At 39.3% G+C, this 14,742-nt stretch overlaps 5 protein-coding genes across 6 annotated transcripts in view; 2 read left to right on the forward strand and 3 right to left on the reverse strand.

The window, feature by feature from the left end:
- The window catches only part of LOC125801343 (zinc finger protein 239-like), a 210,248-nt gene that overhangs the window by 69,111 nt on the left and 126,395 nt on the right, over positions 1-14,742 (reverse strand). The gene's annotated exons all lie outside the window — the stretch shown is intronic.
- Positions 1-14,742, forward strand: part of LOC125780521 (zinc finger protein 239-like) — a 115,594-nt gene that overhangs the window by 42,591 nt on the left and 58,261 nt on the right. The window lies entirely within an intron of this gene.
- The window catches only part of LOC125801126 (uncharacterized), a 101,347-nt gene that overhangs the window by 10,267 nt on the left and 76,338 nt on the right, over positions 1-14,742 (reverse strand). The gene's annotated exons all lie outside the window — the stretch shown is intronic.
- LOC111194136 (uncharacterized) lies at positions 3,067-4,564 on the forward strand. The gene is made up of 3 exons (XM_049477841.1): positions 3,067-3,191; positions 3,313-3,392; positions 3,487-4,564. Exons 1-3 carry the CDS (start codon positions 3,189-3,191, stop codon positions 4,442-4,444), a joined length of 1,041 nt encoding a protein of 346 aa, XP_049333798.1. The 5' UTR covers positions 3,067-3,188; the 3' UTR covers positions 4,445-4,564.
- Positions 4,985-8,160, reverse strand: LOC111190408 (uncharacterized). Its single transcript, XM_022664169.2, has 3 exons — positions 7,419-8,160; positions 6,991-7,120; positions 4,985-5,902 (listed from the first exon to the last, which is right to left on the reverse strand). Exons 1-3 carry the CDS (start codon positions 8,024-8,026, stop codon positions 5,156-5,158), a joined length of 1,485 nt encoding a protein of 494 aa, XP_022519890.2. The 5' UTR covers positions 8,027-8,160; the 3' UTR covers positions 4,985-5,155.

A 14,742-nucleotide genomic window follows, 5' to 3' on the forward strand; every position in this document is an offset into this window, starting at 1 on the left:
TAAGCCCATTCAATTTTATAATCAAATATTGTCATAATGAAAATCTCTATTCATTAATTAGCTAGTTTCGCTATTGTTTACTTTCACATGATTCCACATTTTACTGAGTATCCAAATAAGCTTAGCCAGCTAATACAGGTTATACAGGTTGCAAAGTGAAAATAGCTCAGGTCAGCTGGTAACCGTGTGTGAAATGACCTATAAATTAAGTAATACCTAGCTTTCATGGAAACCCCAAAACTGCTTGTGATGGCTGTTGTTCTTTACTGTATATTTAGTATAATACATGCAGGGTCCAAATATCTTAATGGTTCACTTGGCAGCGGTAAGTATTTTGTACCCTGCACCTGTTCCTTTGTTTTACTAACACTGTTTTACTAACACTGTTCAGTGTTTCACTAACTTCAAAATATTTTCAGAAAATTGAGAAGTGAAGTGATAAAGGCTAGATAAGCTTATCGTTCTTAGATTGCAGCATTCCAAACAGGGAGCAGACCTAGAATATTTTTAATAAGTTACTTTATTTCAGTAATTTAGTTAAAAATGTGAAACTCATATTATATAGACGTACAGTTGTGGTCAAAAGTTTACATACACTTGTAAAAAAACATAATGTTATGGCTGTCTTGAGTTTTCAATAAGTTCTACAACTCTTATTTTTCTGTGATAGAGTGATCGGAACACATACATGTTTGTCACAAAAAACAGTCATAAAATTTGGTTCTTTCATAAATTTATTATGGGTCTGCTGAAAATGTCACCAAATCTGCTGGGTCAAAAATATACATACAGCAACAAAATTTGTCAATTTTGGTGATGTAGCGAGTTGTGTCAATCAAATTAGCTTCATGTCATGGCCTCTTCACTTCTTGTAAGTGATTCTGATTGACTACAGCTGTTGACTTCTCATGAGCCCATTTAAATAGGGCTCATTTGACCCAGTGATTAGACTCAGCTACAAAAGCTACAATGGGAAAGTCAAAGGAACTCAGTGTGGATCTGAAAAAGCGAATTATTGACTTGAACAAGTCAGGGAAGTCACTTGGAGCCATTTCAAAGCAGCTACAGGTCCCAAGAGCAACTGTGCAGACAATTATACACAAGTATAAAGTGCATGGAACAGTTGTGTCACTGCCACGATCAGGAAGAAAACGCAAGCTATCACATGCTGCCGAGAGGAGATTCGTCAGGATGGTCAAGAGTCAACCAAGAATCACCAAGAAGCAGGTCTGCAAGGATTTGGAAGCTGATGGAACACAGGTGTCAGTCTCCACAGTCAAGCGTGTTTTACATCGCCATGGACTGAGAGGCTGCCGTGCAAGAAAGAAGCCCTTGCTCCAGAAAAGGCACCTTAAGACTCGGCTGAAGTTTGCTGCTGATCACATGGACAAAGATAAAACCTTCTGGAGGAAAGTTCTCTGGTCAGACGAAACAAAAATTGAGCTGTTTGGCCACAACACCCAGCAATATGTTTGGAGGAGAAAAGGTGAGGCCTTTAATCCCAGGAACACCATGCCTACTGTCAAGCATGGTGGTGGTAGTATTATGCTCTGGGGATGTTTTGCTGCCAGTGGAACTGGTTCTTTGCAGAAAGTAAATGGGATAATGAAGAAGGAGGATTACCTCCAAATTCTGCAGGAAAACTTAAAACCATCAGCCCGAAGGTTGGGTCTTGGGCGCAGTTGGGTGTTCCAACAAGACAATGACCCAAAACACACATCAAAAGTGGTAAAGGAATGGCTAAACCAGGCTAGAATTAAGGTTTTAGAATGGCCTTCCCAAAGTCCTGACTTAAACCCCATTGAGAACATGTGGACAGTGCTAAAGAAACGGGTTCATGCAAGAAAACCATCACATTTAGCTGAACTGCACCAATTCTGTCAAGAAGAGTGGTCAAACATTCGACCTGAAGCTTGCCAGGAGCTTGTGGATGGCTACCAAAAGCGCCTAGTTGCCGTGAAAATGGCCAAGGGACATGTAACCAAATACTAATGTTGCTGTATGTATATTTTTGACCCAGCAGATTTGGTGACATTTTCAGCAGACCCATAATAAATTTATGAAAGAACCAAATTTTATGACTGTTTTTTGTGACAAACATGTATGTGTTCCGATCACTCTATCACAGAAAAATAAGAGTTGTAGAACTTATTGAAAACTCAAGACAGCCATAACATTATGTTTTTTTACAAGTGTATGTAAACTTTTGACCACAACTGTATTAGACACAGAGTGATCTATTTTTAGTTTATTTATTTTATTATTGATGATTATGGCTTGCAGCCAATGAAACCCAAAATCAGTGTATCAGAAAATAAGAATATCATATAAGACTAATATGTACTTTCTGCAGTGTGCCAAGTCCTGCTGGAAAATGAAATCTGCATCTCTATAAAAGTCAGTAGATGGGAGCATGAAGTGCTGTAAGATTTTGTGAGAAAACAAAACTGCACTGACTTTAGACTTGATAATAAAACACAGTGGATCAACACCAGCAGATGGATCACACTGCCAAAAGTATCAATTGGTCTTATATGATATTCTAATTATCTGAGACACAAATAAACCAATCAATAAAAAAATCAATAAAAGAAATAAACACTTAAAGTAGACCACTCTGTGTGTAATACATTCATAGAATGAGTTTCACATTTTGAACTGAATTACTGAAATAAAGGAACTTTTCATAGATATTCAAATTTTTTTTAAACGGTCCTGTATATTGCTTATTCTCTCATTTTGATACAGTTGATAACCTGTCAAAATTAAGCCCAGGGGTGTCCAGTTTATATGTACAGTTCTGGTATGGTGGCAGGTTTTTGCTAAACAATGAGCAGCAAAAACTGACCAAATAATTCAACAAGTGTAATCAGATTTCAAACAGCAGATGACTAGCATCTATTTGGCTTGAATAAAAACCTGCAGCCACACCAGCCCTTTGCATATAAAATTGGACACCCCTCATTTAGCCTGATGTTTTGACTGATTTATTTTTTTAATGTGTAGATTGTCTTTGAAGACCGTGTACCAGTGGACATTGCAGTGGCAGAGTGCTCCTGTGTGCACTCTGCAACCACAATGTTGCACTACTGTTCCAGACTGCGCACTACTCCACACTGAACCTGGCTGCTGTACCCCCAGTCCTAAGCTGCACAGAAACAGAACAACGCTGGCACAAGCCAAGAACCATGGTGAGCGTGTTCCCAACAACACCAAAATGATTTCTTCAACAAGCTACATCATGAGCTGATGTACTATGTCACATTAACAATGATTTAAAGTTATGTGATCATTTGTTTATGTAATTTATAGGGTGTAAAACCAGGCCGCGTGAGTGACATGGTGTTCTTATCCTCCAAGCCAAAGCAGTTTACAGTTGCTGATGGTGTAAGGTAATATGAATTGTCCTATATATGCTTTGCTTACTGTATAACCTTTGTTGTTTGAGTGTACAAACTCCTTACTGTGGAATTTAATTCTTCAAAGGAGTAAACGTTACAAGGCAGTGCGAGGGGAGCTGCCAGATCCAGATGTCCTTAAAGTTGATGAGCAGTACCAGGACTTCACTGCAGACATCGCTCCACTCATCACCACCATGGCCATAAGTGCAGACGTCCCGCTGGTTGATTCAGCTTTTGGGAAAGTCCAGGCGGGTAGCCCCATCTCCTACCAGCATCCAGTACCAGTGAGCCGGGTTGTTGTACGCCATCCAGATGCCCCTCTGCCACCACCTTTACCTGTAGACGGTTATAGGCTGGAGCCTACTAACTGCCAGTTTGTGTGCACTCACCAACAACACCTCCATCTGCAGTCACTTGCCACTACATTTGACATGGCAAGGAAAATAGAGGTTGCCACCAGGGAGCAGAGCAACTCTGTGGAGTGGCACCGAGTCAGGAGGCCAAGAATAACTTCCTCCCGATTCAGGGAAATATGCCATGTCAGAGGTCAGAGTTCTGCAGAAATCCTGTCACAAAGGATTCGAAAGGGAGTGGATCAAACTGCTGCAATGAAGAGGGGATTGGCACTGGAACCGGTTGCCATCCAGGAGTACTGCCGGATGAAAAACACAAATTACTGGCCTTGTGGTTTCGTCATCCACCCAGATGCCCCCTGGTTAGGGTCATCTCCTGATGGTCTGGTGTTTGACCCGACTGAGAGCCCACCCTTTGGATTAGTGGAAATTAAATGCCCCAATGCAAAAAGCTACGTGGACTGTAGTTACCTGAAAATGCAGAGTGGCACAATGAAATTAAAGCAGACTCACAGCTACTACTGGCAGGTACAAGGCCAGCTCCTACTTACAGGTATGGAGTGGTGTGATTTTGTTGTATTTGCAGAGGAGGATATTCTTATTCAGCGCATATATAGAGACTGTGAAGTGGCTAAAACCATTAGAGAGAAGGGAGATTATTTCTTTTTTTATTTTTACATGACCGTGTAATGACTTCTCACCACTTTTGGCAGTTTGATATCTCACTAAAACAGTACATTTTCCTACGAACTAATTATACTTCAATGAGTTTTGATTAATTGTTAATAAATCTTAAATGTGTTTTGACAATGAGTCCTTTTCTTTATGCTACCATGCTTTTAATTATGTGTAAAACAATGCAGAAATTGTTCTTAATTAAATGTGTAACTGCAAATCTCATTAGCAGTGGTTTAAAGAGATGCAATGTCTATTTTTATCAGTTCTACGCATATAGGACAACTTTGTAGTTATATCATTACATCTTGCAATCCTTCTGTCTCTCTGTATACTTTTAGATTTCTTTGTCTGTTCTTTATGCTCCTGGCTACAACAGAGCAGAAAAAAACTGACTGAGCAGAATCTAAAAGTATACAGAGAGACAGAAAGGCAACAAGATGTAATATTAGAACTGCCCTATGTGTAGAACGGATAAAATAAATCAAAGTGGGATTAAAGATGTACCCATTTAGTGTATGCCTATATAATTAAAAAAAGATGTAATACAGAAACTGTGAATAACAGCTGTTTAATCAATTATGGTCAAGGAGTTATATTATTCATATAAAAAAATATTTACAAGCACCAAATCAGCAAACATTTAACTACAATATATAATAACTATAATAAAACTATTTACAAGCACCAAGTAAGCCAAAATTTCAATGAGTCCAGACTTCATTCCTAAGTTGCCCATGCCTTTACCAGTGGTCCGTTCTGGTAGTTGACCAGGAAGCAGGCTACATTAAATAGCTCTTCAATGCTTCCACAAACAGAGAGTGGTATTGCCTTGTCAAAAAGTTTATTCTCTTTCACCCTCCTAATGCATCTCTCCACATGAACCCTCAGACGTGCAATGGATTGGGTCTGCCTGACATCCTCCCTGCTCATTTGGGTGTTTCTTGAGAGAAAGGCAGGTCTATAAACCTTGCATGGAGCCAGGTTGTCCACAAGAAACCCTTTGTCAACCATAATTGCCATGTCTGGTGTGAGCAGGTTTATGATGCCAGATAGCTTGAAGATCTCTCGATCACTCATGGATCCTGCATACAAGCCAGACACAAATGTAATGGCACCATGGGGTGCCATGCCAATCAAGGCCTTAAAAGTAGAGTGCGATTTGTACACTGAAAACACCTCACTCTGTAGCAGGAGAGAGGATGGTGTCTGGCAAAAGATTTCAGTGCAGTCGAGCACCACCTGCGTGTCTGGGAAAGCTGAAAACTCAGGTGGAAGGTGAGCTCTGACAACTTCAGGGGGGATCCACAGACGTTGGCTTCCTAGCAGGATGTACAGGAAGTGTGTCCAGGTGGAAATAATCCTGCTGGCTGTGGTGCGGTGAATGCCAAACCGTTCTGCAAGATCCCTGAGAGGCAGGCCCACTGACAGGTGCATGAGGAACAGCAGCAGCTCATCTATTGGTGGAAGTTTCTGTAAAAAGACAAAAGCCATATTCTTAGAAGTGACAGTGAATGAATATAACTAGGTATACTTACTTAGTTCTATCCATGTGCTATTCTGTAAAATGAGTATTTTACCTGCTTTTGTACCTTTACTTAAAAAAGAAAATCCAATGTGAAATGGACTTGGGGTGTAGTAGTAAAACATAAGTCGGAACTTTTGTCAAATAGGCCACCTCCATTAATCTCCAGCATTCCTAGATACAGTGCTTTTAGCCAATGCAACCTTACGTAAAGGCTTACACAATACTAGCGTTAAGGGCATACCATTACCCATGCAAAGAAATCACTATTTTTACATCATTAACAAACTCCAAGTAGCTCAAAACTTAATTGGTAAAATTCTGAGGTCCTGACATTTAAAACAAGGCACTGAGAACTTTTGAAGTACACAGGTACCTTCTTAAACATACCCTTGGGTACAATAGTGTTTTTAAACAAACTATCTGTGCACTTTTAAAGCTCTCAGTGCTTCATTTAAGTGTTAGGGCCTCCGATTTCTACAAATGAAGTGTGAAGCTACTTTGAGTTTGTTAATGGTGTAAAAATAGCCATTTCTTTGGAAGGGAAACACTATATTCCTATAGCTAGCATTATGAGCCTTTTTGGAAAATCACCTAAAAGTGTTGTATATCGAAATGCTGGGGGTGAATCAGGGTGGGCTATCAGGTAAAAGTTTGTACTCGCATTTCACACCATATCCATTCCCCTTTAAATAAGCATAATTTTAGCAGAGAAACACCACCATACAATGTCACCAACCCTGGCCTTAAAGATCCATGTTCCTGTTAAATCTGGTTCTAACAGTGGTCTGCCAAACCTGGTCTGGCTAATTAGCTAACTTTTTCAGAAGTCCTTGGTTTTGTTGGGTCAGGTGTGTTAACATTAGATGAAGGTTAGGACTAAACTGTGCAGGAACATAGATCTCCAGGACCAGGGTTAGTTACCACTGTTCAACACTGTACTATCACTACTTTTATCAGTAAATGGTCTGTGTACTGCTTATACAACAATTATTGTAAATGTACATCCACTCAAAACCCCTTGTATGCTACATACCGTTGCTGGTTGAGAGACTTCAGAGCTGCTGGCAGATGCAGCCTGGGCACTGGTGATCCGCACCATCTTGGTGTTGACTGCAGGCTCCACCAATTTCCAGAATGCCTGGAAGTGCTTGTATGTAGCAAACCTTAGAAAGTAACAATGTTCATGTTAGACTTCGTTTTGTTTGTTTTCAATTTTTTTTTCAATTAGCTTCCTCAGATAAACATGTTTTTCAAACTATTCTTAGCTATATAAACTTGCTGAAAAAAATTCTGCTCTAGATCAGCTTGTGCTGATAGTTGTTTTAAGTCTAATCAGACCTCTTATAGCTAGTTAAGGAGTACAAAAATACACTCTACATTGATCAAGCTGAGTTGGTAAACCAGCTTACTAAAGCACAGTAAATACACGTCAGCATAATGATAAAAGCTTAATTAACCAACCTGGTGTAAAAGCGAATGTCCTCGTCTGACCCCACCAGGCGCTGAATACCAAAACGCGTCCTCAGCTGTAGCACTTCCAGCTGGTGTTGGAGTTCCCCAATTTTCTGGCGCAGAGCTTCATTTTCATTGGCCATCTCAGCTGCCATCACCGCTGTCGCTGGAGTTAAGCAGTAATCATGATCAGGTGCTGCTGTGTCCATATCGTCCTCCGACTCCAAGTCTGCAGGCAGATCGTGGAGAGGCTCCTCTGCTCTCGGGCGGCGCTCCCATACATTCTGCCTCGGTGTAGGCAGAGTGTACTCATTCCAGGAAAACAGAAGGGGTACAGCTCCACTCTGTAACCTCCTCAGTCCCCCTGCAGTCACTGCGAAGTCTCCCGGTTGAAAATGCCGGCCACACACACGGGTGTTCACTGTTGGAGTGAACTTATCCCTACGGATCTTAGTTAGCCACTTAGCACGCACCGCAGCGTCAACGGGAAACTTATGAAAACTAATCTCGGCGTTATAGCGCGACGAACTGGTACATAAGGGCACACAGCAATGTAACGCTGACTTTCTTACCCGTTGGAAGGTCAGTCGTCTCTCTTTAACCCTGCATGCACTCATTATTTCCAACTAACTCGCTATCTCTTCGTGTTGATACTAATACTCAAACCACGGGAACTGCTCAATCCGGAACTCCTCACACACACCCTCAAATGCCGGAAATAGAATGACGCCATCTTGTGCACGGAGCGAATTGGTGTAAATAGTTTAAAAAGAAAACAAAAGCCGTACAGATTACATATTTCATTTATTTTCTGTGTTTTTGCAAGAAGGTCACTTAAAAGTGATTAAGGGATCTACTGAGGGAGAAGTGTACAGGTGAGGGTGGAGTACCAGATTGGAACGGGCCCGCCCACGGGACGAGAGAGAACAGCGGAGATGCGGGAGTAGCAGCGCGGGAGAGGCGAGGAGGAAAAAGTTCCTCACAGGCTGAACTAAATTCACTAATAATCAGTATTAATTAAACTAACCGGTAATTTTAAGGACACTGAAGTCCATACTGAGAGTGAGCTGGTGGATAAAGCTGGGATAATCTCTCTATAAGTGAAGTTCTGTTAGCACTGTTAGCTTAGCCAGCTCGGCTAGCTGTGTTTAGCCTCGTGTATTAGCTGCTCTGCGCTAGCCGTGAACTCTCCGCTGCAGCGCCGCTCCGACAGACTGTTCCCCAGACTGACTCGCGCTCTCTCCGCCTCCACTGAACACCAGGACCGCTAACACTGCTAACCAGAGAGCGCTCTGAGTCCCCGCGTGGATCAGAGTTCCTCTGAGGGAAAACGCTCCGTGCTGCAGGACCCCGCGCTCTGCTCCCGCTCATATTCACTGAATCTGAGGTAAATCTGAAACTCTTATTTCTGCTCGTTAGAGTAAAGCGGACATTAAGCTCCGAACCAGGCCTGCACCGTTTAGTTCTGTTCATTTCATCTATAATTCTGTTCTTTATATTACATTTGGTTACATTTTATTACATTTATAAGTTACATCTGGCCCTCAGTGGACAGCCAATATGCCAATGTGGCCCTCGGCCAAAATGAGTTTGACACCCCTGCTCTACTGGTTTTCTCATTGGTCTATGGTTCAGTCAGTCTGATTAAAAATCTGCAAGTTAATCTACAGGGATATTTGGTTGTGTTGTGTTGCTAAAGTTATATACTCTGTTATCTTTTCCTTATTTGGTATCGTTTTGCTAAAGGGTTTTTTTTTATATCTCTAAAGGTACTAAAAATATCTAATCCATTTACTTTATTGATTGTTTTATCCAGTACCAGCTATTATCGTTGTTTTACATCACCTTATGTATTTACTCATATTCATATCTATGTGATTCAATAAAAGGCTTTTATATTGCAAGATCTGCAATCTTATCTATTCTTTCAACTTAAGCATTTAGCCAAAAGCTTTTGTGCACAGCCAAACATACATTCAAGCAACCACTATATACAGTGCCTTGCAAAAGTATTCGGCCCCCCCTTGAACTTTTCAAACTTTTGCCACATTTTGGGTTTTAAACATAAATATATGATTTTTTTGTTTGTTTTTTTGGGAAGAATTAACAACAAGTGTGTAAGAATACGGAGGAGTTTTGCCTTACAATGTTCATTGTTCATTGATTAAAGGGTCAACTTAGCATGATTGATTTTTTCCAGCGGAACCATGAGTTTCTGTACATGTAATCTATAGTCTGATAAGGTTGGGGTGACCGAGTTCTCGGCTGACGTATAGGATGAATAACTGCTTATCAGTATCAGGATCCGGGGGGTGTGAGGAGCCTCCTCACACACCATTAGACTGAGGCCAGGCGAATGCCTGTTTTTATTAGACTCTGTCTAGGAAGAAGAGTAGAGTTGGGCAGGAGAGCTTCTCCCGAGAGGGAGTACAGAGCCACAGGTCCTGGTCACACAGCCGAGAACTCTGGAAACCCCAACTTTTCTCACCTTTGGGGTTTTCCTCTTATTTTCACCTTTTTATTTCAATTCATTTTTCAATAATCTTTTTACTCAATTTTTAATGTATCCAAAAAAACTGTTTTGCTCAGAAGATTCTTTGAATAAAATCTGACGGAACTACAATTTTGGACTGGATCTCCTTTTCTTCTTTATGACGTATCATGCCAGATACATCATAATTCGAACAGTAGATCAATAATCTTTCAATCGTGAAGTGGAACGAAATTTATTGGATACACATTATGTTGAGATACTCAGTATTTTGAGAACATTGGTATTTAACTTGTGTGAAACTGACACCAATAAATCCATAACTCCTGCTATTTACTTACATAGAAGTGTTTTTTTTCTCAGTAGCTCAGTCGCTGTGAAGTGTGGAGGATAGTTTTGCAATATATTGATTATCGCTGAATCGCAGTTTTGAGATATCATCGTTATCATTAATTTACCACTTTGCTCAAAGGTGCTGAAAAAAACTTGAAAATGGGCCTTGAAAGTGCTTGAATTTTACCTTGTAAAAGGTGTTTGAACCCTGTGTTTAAAAACCCCAGCAGCACTGCTGCACCTGATCTACATGTACCAACACAACACACACAAACACGTCACCACATTAGTGTCAATGCAGTTTTAAGAAATATTTATCACGAAAATAAAGCTCTCTGGCGCTGGGAATTAAATATACAGGGTAAAATTTAGGCTAATCGGATATGCAGGTGAAAAAATAAACTGTGAAAAAATATGTGTGTGAATATGTGTATGTTTATACCTACAAATCTCAAATGTAAATTGACATAATATGGACCATTAAATGACGGTAACAACCTGACCGTTTGACACTTAGCTAATCTGCATACCAGTAGGAGAGAGCAGAGATAGACTGGCTGTGTATGAAACGGTAGGCAGCTACCACAATCCCTCATGCCTGAGCTGTTCATATGTTAACACCCACTAAATGATTAACCCTTTACAAGTATTAATATGAACTTTAGGAAAAAGAATATAAACAGAATTGCCCTTTTTTCTATTGTGAGTTAAATGAAGTCACTGCTGCCTATTCTAATAAGCTAACCGTATTACTAGCTTGACGAGCTCTGGGGACATTTTTACATGGGATGTGTCTGAAAGATCTGTGGACAAAAAGACATTACTTAAATTAATGAAAAGTATTATTACAAACGTTACAAAATGACTTTCTGAGCTGAAAAAAACAAAACAAAAAGAAAATATGTTTTATATAAATTTATTGAGATATCATATATATCCTATACCCAGTTTATAGACACATTTGGGACATACCAGGGTTGGACAATGAAATTGAAACACCTGTCTACAGTCACTCAGTGTTGGATCTTAGTTTTACATGAAAATAAATCTATGCCAGTTTTTATTCTGAGCTCTGGCTCGCTTCTTTTTTTTCCCTCCTTTTTTCCTCCCTGTATCACAAACTCTTCTAGTTCCTCCCTTTACCCAAGTTTGATTTTAGGAAGTCTTTTACGTCTTCTCTGTATATGTGTTGTTTGCAGAGGCGGTCTTTGCATAGAGGCATTGCTAGGCAACTGCCGTAGGGCCCGTCCCACTGCAGCCCACTGTAGGGGCCCTTTGACTAGCTGCAAACTTTCCATAGGCCTACAGCTGGTAATTGGGGCCCTTTGGACAGTAATTCACGGATAGTGTGTTCATAAATGGTGATTCTTGTATGTTTAAAATGGAAACAAAGATAACACAATACATTACAAAGAAATACAGATTCCGTCCACACCCCCTCTCTTTCGCGTTAAAATGGAATATTCCATCCATGCCATGTGGCCATGCCGGTGAACCACAAACGCGCTGCTTGTGAAAGACGGAATTAAAGTGAAATTAAGTGTACAAGTGGGTTGTGAGCGAAGCCATGAAGCGCCACCACCCAAGTGGCTAAACTTAAAACAGATGCTCTTCCAAAAGCTTTTTTAGTGTGTCAGCACCACTGGACCAAATGTTTTGGTGGAGGAGGAGGACGAGGAGGTGCCATACTAGGGTTGTGTCATTTATGACCCAACATCGCGATGGACCATTGCGATGCCACGCCCACTTTTTTTATTTTTCCAGAAACGTGCACTGACCTTCTTTAGGTCTTCTTCACCTAAAACTTTAGCAGGGATTGTACAGAAAAAGATCAAATCAGGTATATAACTTAAATGAATTAGAGTCAGGGATAAAATTAAAATACCCTACTGCTATAAATATGCCTAATTGGCATATTATTATATTATTTATTATTATTCTATTATTATTAAGATATTATTATTTATATCTAGGTTACAGCTTGTCTTCGTTTTTTTCTACATGTCTGTATTAATTTTAAACATTTCATGTTATTCACGCTAATAGAATAAGCCTGCTCGTTGTGCGTCGGGTGCGTTGGGCACCTTACTTTGAATAATTACTAGTTACTAACGAAGTTACCCCACTATAAAAGTAACTAGTTACCAGTAAAAGTAAGTATTGACTTACTTTAAATCATGTAAATTCTATTATTATTATAAGAATAATAAACGAAAATAAAACCAAAATGTTGACAAAAATATAATCTAACGAATTTCAAAACAGAGAAACGAAAAACGTTAAAATGGTATTGATATGACATAAATATAATCAAACAGTTTAGCTTCAGTAAAGGAAAGCGCGCGCGGCATTGCGATAATAAATGAAACGATGCATGTCTATTTTAAGCAGTGGACACGTCATTTACACAAGCCAGCCTTAAAGGTTATGAAATTATCGTTTATATTCGTGGTGTATTTATATCAGCCTGTCAAAATCTATAGAGCTGTCTGATCCTGCTGTCATACAGACCATTTGGATAGTGCACTGACGGCATTAGTCAATAGGTAGGCTACTCTGTTTATTAATTTTTTATTAAAGTCACTAAAAATCTTCAAACTACACTACTACTATTTGCAAACGTGCCACGTGCCTTGCAATACCCAGATTAGTTTCTAGTTAAGCGTTTAAAGCTACCAAATCAGCAAAGCCAACGTAACTAGCTCAGGCAACACCACTGAACATGAAGTAATCAAAACTATTTAAACCTTTATCATCGAAGTTACTCACCAGAAAGGGATGCATGGGCCTCATCTTTCTGCTTCTTTTTCTTCTTCTCAGCTCCAGACTCAAACCGTCGCTTCATAGTTGAATTACCATTTAGTAGCAACTTCGCGTGGTGAACTTGTCTCCTGCCAAACTCAAGTAGCCTTGCTACTTTAGTTAGGACTAAGGTTGCCAGATAAGTTACGATTTTTCATCCTATTTGTTTATTTTATTTTAAGTTTTTAACTTACACAAATATTGCACTGGACAAGTTTTTGTATAGAATGGCCACATACACTTTAAAAATGGTTAAACATGCGCAAGATTTAGCGCCTCCATGCATTTTTTGATTATTTATTTGACTGGAAAATGTCACATCTGGCAACAACCAACAGAGCAAACCGAGCCGTGCCATTTCAGGCAATAGGGGTGGGGGCATTATATTATGCACAAAAATAATAACGTGCCGCTTTTAAGTAGTAGAGTAGGTGCCCCATGCAATGTTTAAAGACAAAAAAGATGAGCGTATCATAAATAATTCACATTGGGTTTTAAATTTAATAATGTCATAATTTCAACACATTTTATATCTACTCAGGTTATATTGGTTTCATAGGCGTGCGCACACAGACATCAGGTGGTGCTAAAGCACCACCAACTCTGCCCTTCATTAACCAAAGTGCCCTTTTGAAACTTCGTTTTTTTTTTTTTATATATTATTATTATTATTATTATTATTATTATTATTATTATTATTATTAAGATTTTACTGAAGCCGTGTTGAAATGATCTTTTGAAAACCTAAACGATTAAAAACGAGTGAAAACAGAATGCCCTGAAATCAGCTCACACGACACCGCTCTCTTCCTCTGTCACGTGACCCCGCGCGGTCGCGCAAGCATAGGCCAATCACGAAGCCGGTTCAGGAAGAAAGTCCCGCCTCTTAATAGAAACAGCCAATCAGCTCGCTGTTTTGCGGAGGAGAGTGGAGGATTTCTAAAGTTTTCTTTTTTAGATTCAGCAGCGGGGTGCAGCGAGCTGACGTTAAAACAGATCTGGATATACAGCGATTTTTCTAAAAGGTAACGGAGCTTACCATGTACACTGTTATGAGATTATTTCTGATAGCTGGTTAAAAATAAACGACTCAAAACCCACAGATCAAACCCTCTGTGAGCTTGTGATAGTCATTGTGACTTGTAGACTAGGATTACTGTAAATTATAATGAAGGAAAATTATTTTAGCTAGCTTTACTAGTTAGCTAGAAGCTGGATGTAGTGAATAGACAGAATTTAGTACAGTACTTCATGTAGGTAGTTTAAAGCAGTTTCTTAACCCATCCATATGATCAGCTAATAAACTCTCATTTATTGAGTTAACCTTTTAAAATCCCTTAGCCTCTTAGATTTACTAATGAAATATATCTGGTCCTTTAGTAAAAGCTCATGAAACTAACAGACTAGGAGGGTTTGGGTCATCTAAAGTTTATATTAACATCTGCTAAAAATCTCTATGAAACATAAGGTTACATTCTTTTACGTAAAAGACCACCATCATAAGTACTTTTAGTTGAAAAAAGTTGGCGTAAATGTACTAATAACGTAAATACAACAGAATTGACATATATTTATATATAGTTCAGACATTGCACGTATATATTTTTTTATCAACAGTAAATGTAAAGTGGAGTAACATGTTTAGGTTGTAAAGTGACCTTTACTTGGATGTAACTAATAATAAACTTAAGTACAAAAATAATGGTT

The sequence above is a fragment of the Astyanax mexicanus genome, chromosome 4 (assembly GCF_023375975.1).
Source record: "Astyanax mexicanus isolate ESR-SI-001 chromosome 4, AstMex3_surface, whole genome shotgun sequence".
Taxonomy (NCBI): Eukaryota; Metazoa; Chordata; class Actinopteri; order Characiformes; family Acestrorhamphidae; genus Astyanax; species Astyanax mexicanus.